Source organism: Stegodyphus dumicola, chromosome 4 (assembly GCF_044657685.1).
Source record: "Stegodyphus dumicola isolate Sdum_Otavi_A_Nest chromosome 4, ASM4465768v1".
In the NCBI taxonomy this organism is placed as follows: domain Eukaryota; kingdom Metazoa; phylum Arthropoda; class Arachnida; order Araneae; family Eresidae; genus Stegodyphus; species Stegodyphus dumicola.
This window is the reverse complement of record NC_140771.1, coordinates 131,119,007-131,130,465: the sequence shown is the minus strand read 5'-3', so window position 1 is coordinate 131,130,465 and position 11,459 is coordinate 131,119,007. Positions and strand designations below refer to the sequence as shown.

The window sequence follows — 11,459 nt, the reverse complement described above, 5'->3', positions numbered from 1 at the left end:
AAGCATTCCTGATTTTAAATCATGAAAGGAAAATCATTACATTTAGTCTCATTTAGACTTCATTATTATTTTTTTTTTAAGGCGAATCTTTAAATCAAATAAACGTGCTATAATCATCTTTGGTTTTGCGCCATAATCTCTCACTCACTCACTTAAATCAAATAAAGAAAAAGCACATTTAAGATTAATGATACTTAGAAGATTTCTTAGGATGAATTTAATTAAATTAATCTTATAAAAGCATTTTCGGGGGGAGGGAGGCAATTTCATACAGCAGGATAAAAAGTACATAAAAAAAAAAGGATAAAGACAAAATGTATATAAAGTATATAAAAAGACATGTACAATTTTTTTTTTCAAACATTCTATTTCCGAGAAGTCTGCTAGTTTTAAAACTTTAAAATGTTCCCCCCCCCAAAAAAAAAATTATATACAATCATTACTTATTTATTGTTTACACAGCTTCAATTTTCTAAAAGTTTTAAATAAAGAGAGATGAGAGTTACAGAGATTAGAGATTTAAAGAGGTAGAGATATGCTCTGTCATGCAAGCATAAACACATGCATGACTACAGTGTGCATTGTCTGTAAAAATTTTATACTTAAAATCATTTTTGACTGGATTTAAAGCACTGTCTTCCTCACCAGTCATTTTACAGCATCTTTAAATTCATCCACATCTGCCATCCAGTTGACAGTGTTGCCTTTTTTTAAATTCTCTTTCATATTTTCTTTTCCGTTTAAGAAACAATTCTTTAACTTTAGGTTTCCTTGGATTTACTTTATATCTAAAATATGCAGTCTTATTAGAACATACTTCTATGAAAAGGAAATATGGGTGACTTAACTATCAAGATAGTTTTAAACGTTTTTAGTGCAAAAGTTCTGTAGTTTCACAATCTCACTAACTGCAGATTCCATTGTTTATATCTGAGAGGCTGTGGAGGATTCAGGCATTGACTAATTTTAAGTCAGAGGATTTGGGGTCTTTTGTCTTTTCAAAACATAATATTCTGCAGAATTTTGATTCACAAAATATGGATTGAATTGGATTTATTATATTATGGCAAAGCACAGGACAGCTATCCATTTTAGCATAAGGATGCCTTCATGGAGGACTTTCTAAGAAAAACCAGCTCATATCCACATTACGCATGGGAAAAGCCATGAAAATGCCCGTACATTCAACCCATTCATATAGAAACAAACCTAGGTTGAAATACCAGAGTTCAGGGACTTTAATACTTAGCCACTGTAGGGCCTCCACAAAACAGGAACTATATAAAGAGTTACATTGACAAAAACTTCTTACTCATAATACTGAAATTACATTTAGGAGGTTTTCTACTTTATTCTGAGAAAGTTGAAAGCATGTGTATAAGCTCAGTATTTAGAGAAATAAACTTTGAAGCCCTCTTTTCCAAACAAACCTGAATAAATTTTCATTAATAGAAATTATAAGCTCTAAATCCAAAAAGAACAAAAATAAGTTTCATGAAAAATAACATTTCAATTTATAAATTCAATTTTAACTTCAGCTAACAATAAAGTTGAGTAAAAAATATATGATAAATTTAAGTGCACCATCAACAAACATTGAAATGTTCATATTATAAATTTAAACTCAAAACTTAATCATTCTCTTAGTTATTTAATACTAACAGAATATTCTTACTACTGAACAAATCTAACTACACTAAAAATGAAAGTAATTCTAGGTAGCTAAGGCTTAAAAAAAACTGGAAATTTATAACTGTGGTTGGTATTTCCAATTTTTTAGTAAAATCAATATCATATTCAAAATTAATATTATATGTGTATGTTACAATAGCAAAGCAATTTTTAAAAAAGTGAATTCAATAATTTTGAAATACACATATCAAAACTAGTTTTATGGTTATTAAGAATGATTAGAAAAGTGTTGCACAAAAACTGATTATTACAGAGTTATAGTGATTAGATTACTTAATTAGGCCATATTTTGCCAAGCAATAAAAATCCTGGCCCAACAGTGTGTGCAGCCTCCACTAGCATTTCTACTATTGGAGACATTGAATTAAGTTTTTATTGCATATTCTTCAGAAGGCAGAAATTTTATCTGAGAATTAATCAAAAGCAACAGTAGCTGGAAAATAATTTTAAGAAATGAAAGAATTCAAGTTTACCTGATTTCTGGATCAGGATCAGCAAGACCAATAAGCAAAGTTTCATGAGCATATCTACAGACTTTTTTTTCTTTTGCACCAGCACTCTCACTAAAATATAGTAACATTTTTTGTTATTTATGACATATTTAAATTTTGAATTTATTGGAAAGCACTTAAAAGTTCTTGTCTTGCTAAAAACTAGATTTCAACAAGCTTGGTTATCACTTAATGCACAGAATAGTTGTGCAAGTCTGTGGATACTAAAGTGTTTATTAGTAACTTGCATAATTAATAAATAATATTTACATAACTTATCTTTTATAAATCTTATATCTGTCAGCAATATCTCTGGAATTTTTAACCAAACATCCCAAAAGAAAGAAATTATAAAAAAGGTCAGTGAAATCAGCTTCAAAGGAATAGCTAAAAATAAAGGTGAGACTTTAAGATAGACTCTGATGTGCTCTCAATACACATCCCCAAGTTGATGGTGGACAAAAAAATCAAAAAATGTGACAAAGTTATGAGTACCAACTTATGATTTAATTACATGTTTACCTTGAAAAATCAATCAATGAACCTTATTACAAGCCCTTGCTTTTTTTTTTTTTTTTTTTTTTTTGTTTTGTTTTTGTTTTGTTTCAAAAGAAATAAGTAGAGGTTCAAAACAAATGTTCCCTTTAATGATTTTACAACAAAATACTCTAAATTCTTGCAAAAGTTTTATCCCAATTTCTTCTCTTGCAGGCAAATTCCACAACCATTTAGTTTAAAAATGAGTTAAAGGAGGGGAAAATCACAATTTATCTATACAAACAATTGGAATTTAGGGAACAATAAAAAGAATGCTTATGAAAATGGCAACATTGCTTGTAAAAACTGAAGTTATGTTATGCACATGGTTGCCAGGGTTTACTGCAGTCTCAAAATTTAGTGACTTCTACTAAAATGGTTGTGTTAGTACACAAGTACCAAAACATGACCTTGAAAAATGAAACTATTGTACTATTACACTAAAAAAACTGGAGGTTTGAAATGAGAAGCATATAGTACACTCTTTAAAATACGATCGGTTTAAAATAATAGCAAATTTAGAGGTGTTTTTTTTTTTTTTTTTTTTTTTTTTTTTTTTTTTTTAAAGAGAAGATATGTTGTATTCCTCTCTTTTCGGGAGAGAGGAGAAACAGTTGCGTTGACATTTTTTCCAGCACCATGGCAAATTCTATTAAAAACTACTATCTCACTACATTTCAATTATATTTGTAAAGTCACATAGATCTTTTATTTATAAATTCTAGTGTCCTATCATGGTCACGGCAGCTATTTTCTCTTTACTTACCTCTTTGTAATCTGTTAATTCCTTTTTAGTCATTACCATGAAAGTTTTGAGTCTGATATAAAAACTTACCGTATTTGACGGCATATAAGACGCACCCTTATTTAGACGGCCACACACAAGGGAAAAAAGTTTCAATAGCGTGGTTTCTTTTAGTTCTCACATTTCATAAAAGCCAAATAAACAATTATTGAATGCAATTACCTTCACGTATAAGACTGTGTCCTTCATGTCTAAGACACAGGGGGTAACATTTTTTAGTCCAAATTTAGGAAAAAAAGTGTGTCTTATATGCCGTCAAATACGGTATGTCTTGTCTTTCATTATTTACTTTTATGTGTTATCATTTCTTACATTTTCCAGTACTTCCAGCTCCAGGAATAATTCACTGAATCCTTAGGCTATCACTTCTTCATCGGGAAAGTCTTATCAAAGATCAGTTCTTTCCAGCCAACAGTCATTACTAAGTTTTCAACTTTATTACAAACAGTGAGAATTATTTGATTAAAAATAGAGAGCTTCTGCTAAAAATTGCTAGATTCTAATCTTCTTTAAATACAACTTTAAAACCCTTTGGGAGATAACACATAGAAAATTTACAAGAGTGACAATATGAATATAGATAAATGGAAATTTAGCACACTTAAAGCATTGTATCCGGGAAACATACTTTTACGTTTTTCCAGTTTGTCACTACAGCGCAGGTCACATAAAAGTATGCATTCAGTAGATTTGTGCTGGAGAGCTGGTATCATATTAATATAATGGGCATTGTAAGAGTGTATGATTTTCATGTTGCTAGGCAACGATTTCCACTGTTTCTTTCTAGATCTTAAGTCCACTGAATTACTTGGTTTAATACCTTCAGAATGTAAAAGATGTGTTTTGTATAATTTGAATATTTTTTTAAATTATTCATCACAGCATTGATAAATGAGGCATTATGACAAAAATAGTGATCAAGGAATATGTACTGATGCTTTATTGGATTTTTTGTATGATAGTAATTCCGAAAGTCAAGGTAGCAAAGAAAGCGATAATGATGATATTAATCCCCATTTTTTAATGTTGACTCGAAGAAATATTTCTAGCACTTCTAAAACAAGTTCTGATGAAGAAGCAGATGAATGGTCATCAATTAAGAATCCTCCAATCCTAGAAGAATTTAGGTGTCATCCTAGGATAACTGACATGACTAATGTTCCTGAATCCACAGTTTTTGCAGCGAAGTTATTTATGGGTGATGACATTTTTATATATTTCGTCACAGAATCAAACAGATATTATTATCAAAATATTAGTTTAAAATATATCACAAAAGTATGAAAAGATATTATGGAGATGAAGAAATTTTTTATGATCATTATTTTCATGGGACAAGTTTGTAACAATACATGAAATGATTATTGGTCAACTGCTCCCTACACAGATAACTATGTCAGGGTATAGGTTTCGGCAAATATGGAAGGCTTGGCATTTCAATAACAATTAAGACATCCCAGATGAATCTCATCAATTATTCAAAATCAAGACTTTATTATTTTGTTGCAAAATTTAATAACGTTTACAAACCAAAGAAACAACTATCATTAGATATGGGTATAATACCTTGGAGAAGACTATTTTTTAGAATTTACAATGCTGGAAACTTGTAAAGAACATCATACGCAAGTGAATATTATCTGAAAGTGATGCCGCTCAAGGATTATGGTTGATCAAAACACAGTAGTTTCACCATATAATGATACCTAGCACCATTTGTACATGGATAATTACTACAATAGCATCAATAACACAGAAGCCCTTTTACATAAAAGAATAAGAATTTGCAGAACCATTAGAAAAAATAGAGGTTTGCAAGAGCGTCTGATTTTTTTAAAAAAAAAAAAAAAAAAAAAAACTAATCTAAAAAGAGGAGAAATAATCTTTCGTAGGGGGGAAAAAAAAAAAAAAAGATATACTAATGCAAGTTTTGCAATCAAAAGAAGGGGGGGAGAAGAAGAAGAGAGTCTTGTCTCTTTAATTCATTTGGCAAAAATGAAAGAAAGCCATAATGTTGACCACACAATGAAACAAAAAATTATAAAGCTAGATGCTTTGATCCACAACAACATGTATATGAAAGAGGTAGATTGGGCAGGTTTATATTTGTCCTACTATAGCATTTTGCATAAAATAGTAAAGTGGGCAAAGCACTTGGCTATGTATATGGAGAATTCTGCGCTTTTCAATTCATATGTAGTATACAACTCTATTAAGTTACAAAAAATAAAATGCAAGAAATTTTTGCATAATATTGCATTATATTGAGTTACTGATGAACCACTTGAAACTAGCTCTCAAGAACCAGAATCATCCACATCTGCTATGCATAGGATGCCAAAATTCAACCCCTCCTGGCATACTATTCATGGGTATGCATAGACACGTACTAGAGAAGATTGTTGGTGCTGAGAAGGAAAACCAATCTACAGAGACAATGTCTTGTGTGTTCAGCCCAAAAAAAGTATGGAGTGAAACATTTTTATATATAACTTCTGCTATGATCCACTTCCCAGAGGAAAATGTCTCAAACAATACTATACTGTGATGAAATATTAGTCTTATCATTGCTATTTGTACTTATTATTAAAAAAAATATTTTTAAATAAATAGTAAAAATAAAAATTGTTTATTTCCCTTTCATTTTTAGTTCAATATTTTATATTATTAAAAAATGTCATTTTTTTTCTTTTTAACAATCTTAAGAGCATATAATTAAGTTTAAAATTAAAAAGAAAGTTTGTTCAAAAGCACAAAGTAGTTATCTATTTAAGGCGATTTTACTGAATGACCAAACTCTGGTGAAATTCATAAAAAAAAACTCTCAATACACATGCAAGTCCAAGATGAAATATACCTGCATGTTAAATACCTTAAATATATTTTTTAAATACTGCTGTTTACAGAAAAAGTAGCAAGCACATTAACATTAAAAAAAATTCCTTTTATCAATAGATCAATTTTAAGGCAACAAATATTAATATGACTTTAATTTTTAGCCATCCTACACATAATTTACTAGATATATTTTAAATGATTTAAAAATGTTAATTATAACTAAGGTTAAAATTTCCCTATTTGGAATAAATCTGTCATCCTTCATTCCTTTTGATTAGTTATAATGGGAACTAAAATAACTAGCCAAAAATAAAAAATTTACATGTTTAACAATAACATAGCTTTTTTAATTCAACTTTACAACAAGAAGCAATTAATTCAGTTAAAAGTAACTTACTTATATTTTTCAAATAGAGCAAACAGAATTTTGTATAAAGCTCGACGACTAGCAGAAGACGGTTGAGAACGTATTTCAACAATGCCTGGTAAGATACTTAAAACATCATCACATGACATGCTAGGAATCAGTTTAAATAGCATTTGTAATGAAGTGTATTGAGTGTCCTCATTCCTAAATAATCAAATTATACACATGATTTAAATTTGACTGCTATGTCAAAAAAAATGTAAAACAATATCCAATGCATATATAAATATAAAAACACAGTAGCTGCAACTTTTCTAACCTACCAGTTAATAAAATCAGTCATTTATAAGCTCAAATTTCGAAGAACCAAAACAAATATGTATTAATGAATAGAAAACTGCTGTTTATTAAATTCATCTTCATTGCTTATAAAATTCAGAATGGCAAGAGAAAAATTCTTGAATACCAAAATATCCTACTAAACCCTATCAAAAGTCTTTAAATCAATCATCTAGCAAAACTGCATGCTTATGTTTAAAGGGAGTTCTAAGAAATTTTTTCTAAAATACTTCTTAACATTATCATGCATTATTGCACACTGAATGGAAAGGCTCATTGTAAGATGAAAGGAGGATTTGAGTAAGCATTGATGACACTTGTAATTATAAGTGGGAAATCATGTGACTTCAATGAGTGCAGCCTTTCTGCTGGCATGACACATGAACACTAAATCTGGATAAATCAGTGGATAGGCATTTCTTAATTTGTGAGAACATAATTTTAATGTTTTAAAAATGTCTAAGCATAAAAATTTACGCCTAAAACAGAAGGATAAATTCTTAAAGATACTCTTGGTGAGTGTACTCAGAGAAGTTGCTTTAAAACTTAATTTCTCAAAATTGAATAATTTACATAAAAAACTAAATAATCTGAAATTTTAAGAAACTGAAGGAATAAGTTGCTATGTTATTACATGTGTTAGCAATTTCTATAGTTTATTGCTAGATGGCATCATGACCATTCAAAAGCAATTGTAATAATGTAAATGTGGGAGATAAAATGTAACCATGCCAACAGATGATATTAGCTACTCAGGGGACTTTTTAAAAATCAATAGAATAAAGTATTTCGACATCATTGGTTATGAACTTCTGTCTTGATAAATAACTCAAACAATACACATTGTGGATATAAATATAAGAGAAAAGTTAAAGTCCAACAGATTCAGAAGTGGGATGTTTATGCCAATTTACTATAACTAAATACCACTGAAGGTCTGATACAAAAATGAAAAAGGTAGATGTTTCGTTTATAGTACACTTTAAAGTTACTAAACATATCAATGGAGCCATTAAATGTATGCATGAAAGCTTTTAAGCATCTTGTCCAAAGTTATTAAATGTATCAATAATAAGCATTAAACAATTAAACATATATAAAGGTAACTTGAAGTACCTGCAATATTTTTTCTTGGCATAGGGTACGAAAGAGATCTAACTGAACTTGCAACAGAAATTGGAGAAATGCCATTGTGCCACTACATTCCATTGTGATTATCATTAAATCATCATCACTAACAGTAAAAATTATGACGAACTATTTGTAAAACAAGTTTTTGAAAGTATTATTAAGGAAAGAAGATAATGAAAAATTAGAAAAACAACCATATTTAGAAATTCAAGAACGCAAATAATGAATACAGTTAGAAGTTGAAGATCAGGAAAAACAAGGGCATTTTGAATAAAAAAAAACTTTTAAACGAAAATAAATTAATGTTCCAAACATCAATGGGAAGTAATCTAACCACAAAAGAAACAAGAAATATACCGATTTGAAAAGTCTTATGGAAAAATTTTATTTAAAGGATGGAGACATATCTTCATTCTTAATTATATTTGAATGTCAAGATAAACAGATGGGTTAAATGAAGATTATGTTTTTCATTTATTAGGACTTTTACCCTTTCAGATCACACAACTGATCACCAAAGAATCTGAAGAACAAGCTAATGAGCACACATTTGTTAAGAATTTATTATTAAAATGTTTTAAGCCCAGAACATTTCACCAGAAATTCGTTAATTGTATTAGTGATTCACACAAATTTCATTTTTGAAATTTGTAGCTATTTTAATGAATGTTTAGCAGGATTAAAAATAAATGATTCAATTATTTAAAAAATTTAATTATAACAGATCAGTTGAAAAGATAGTTCTGAATTCTATTAGGGAACATTTTATTGATTCATGGCCTAAATATGCAAACTCAAATGAATTAGCTGGAAAATTAGGTGAATACAAAAACATTCGATAAGGACTAAAAATAAGCAATGAAAGTAAAAGCAGTTCTAAGTTATGGCCTTGGGATAATTCTAAAAACACTCCGAGAGTAATGAATTCTAGTAACTCAAATAGATTGGGAAACATAGATATGATGAGAGGCCGTAAATATTACGAGAAAGACAATTTGCCTATGTATAAATATAACGGAAAACAAAAACTATTTAATTCTTCTACTCATAATGATCAAGGTAACCCCAAATTTTTTTTCTTGTACTCGCTTTGGGCATATTTCAAAACGCTGTCCATATCCTGCAAAATATGTAGATTGAAAAGCCATACAAAGAAATGTGCTAAGAATAAAAAAAAGAAGCTACATTAAACATGTGGGACCTTGATGATTCTTCTGTAGCAGCTGATATATACTTGAGGAATGCTTTAATTAACAATTCTCATAATAAATCTTCACTGATTGACACAGGAGCATTGTCATGTCTACTTAAAGAATTGGCTGTAAAAAGTCTAGGAATAAATATTTCATCTTGCAGAAAGGAGCTATTTGGTTTTAGAAATCAAAACTTTTGTACAAGATTCGGCTCGGCTAGTTGACTTATTTGTTGGACAAACATTTTTAGATTTATCACATATTGCATATACTAGAGCCAGTGATACTTTGCATATCAGCTATGCAAAAGATTATCCATTTATTAGGTTACAGTGCACTGAAGAGAATTCATGTATTAAATTAAAAGCAGATGAAACTAAATGATGAAATTAAAGCAGATAAATTTTATAAAGCTAAAAACTGAAAAACAAGTATTCTTCCTGTGACAAAATATGAAGTTGATTACAGTAATCAAAATTATGTTCGAAGCAAATGTAAAAAAAAAAAAAAAACAAAGGCTTACACCGCTGTGTTGTTGGTAAAATGTATGACTGGGATGTGGAATATGATGATCACTTTCATGTTAGAAGCAAAGCTGATAGTCCAAAATGCTTGCATAGACAAATACCAACAATAAAGCAAAAGCGATTTCCAAACTGAAATGATCTAGTAGATAGCACTGGTTGGGAATCTGAGTATGGTCTTGAATATGACCAAGGTAATATGCCATATACGCCTGATGGAAATTTTGTAACAAGAGGAGGCTACTGTTTCTATGCGGCTCACAGAAATAATTCAGATATGAAAAACAGTTTTCTGATGAAGTACGTTTAAACTCATACCTTCTCTGTATGAAAGAAGATATTCATTACCAAAGAGAAAATCTGGGGAATTTGCAAGACAAAGAAGATTTAGGCAGCCGGAAGAATTTGTATATTCAGCCCACACGATGAGTGAATATATGCCCCAGCAAATGTCATCTTATTCGGAAACCAAGCACTGAAAAATAGAACATCAAATGCCAAAGAAAAGTCAAATTACTCAAGCCAAGAGTAAAGGAAAAGTATTTAAATTTTTTACCTCATTAATGCTGAAAGAAGCATAAGAGCAAATTGAAATTAAGATGGAGTACTTATGACAAGAAAAAAATGCCTTGTGGAACTTTTTACTTCTTCCAGAACTTTAAATTATGATTATACTATACACAAAAAATTTGGATTCTTATGGTATTGCCAGCAATGTGCATTAAAAAAAAATGAGGGCAATTGTTTAGTCAGGATGCCCAAATGTTAGCAATTTCCACAGTTTACCACCAGATGATCATGACATTCAAAGTAATTGTAATAATCTCGAGATAAAATGCAACCATAGCAACAGAGAATATTAACTACTGGTGTATTTTTAAAAAATCAATAGAATAAAGAATTTTGATGTCATTGCTTGTGAATTTCTCTCCTGATAAATAAATCAGAAATAATATGCATAATAGATACAAATATAAGAGAAAAGTTAATAAATATAAGAGAAAAGTCCAACAGATGTAATACAGATATAACAATTGTATGTTACATGCAAAGTCCTCAATGTTTAAAATTAATCAAGAATTTACATGTCACTTAAAATAATACAAATATACACCAAGGTGACAAAGTCATGGGATAGCAATATGCAAATATATAGATGGTAGTAGATCACGCAGAATTTGTATAAATGGGCAGCACATTGGCAGGGCTTTCATTTGTATTTAAGTTATTTATATGAAAAGGTTTCTGACATGATTACAGGCCACACTATAGGAATTAAGAGACTTAAGAAAGGGAGGAATGGTAGTTGGAACTAGATGCATGGGACATTCCATTTTGAAAATCATTAGGGAATTCAACATTCTGAGATCCACAGTGTCAAGAGTGTGCAAAGAATAGCTAATTGCAAGCATAACCTTCCATCATGAACAATGCAATGGCTGACTGCCTGCACTTAATGACCGAGGCTGCCAGTGTGCATGTAGAATTGTCAGTGTTAACAGACAAGCAATACTGAGTGAAATAACTGAAGAAATCAATGTG

The 11,459-nt window shown here is 29.9% G+C and overlaps 1 protein-coding gene across 4 annotated transcripts in view; it reads right to left on the bottom strand.

Moving 5' to 3' along the window:
• LOC118204935 (DNA-dependent protein kinase catalytic subunit-like) overlaps positions 1-11,459 on the bottom strand; it is a 601,004-nt gene that overhangs the window by 244,184 nt on the left and 345,361 nt on the right. For all 4 annotated transcript variants that reach the window (XM_085815460.1, XM_085815459.1, XM_085815458.1 and 1 more), the window contains 2 exons: positions 6,761-6,934; positions 2,166-2,255 (listed from right to left, as the gene is read on the bottom strand). In XM_085815460.1, coding sequence (XP_085671586.1) covers positions 2,166-2,255; positions 6,761-6,934 — 264 coding nt within the window. The remainder of the gene's footprint in view (positions 1-2,165; positions 2,256-6,760; positions 6,935-11,459) is intronic.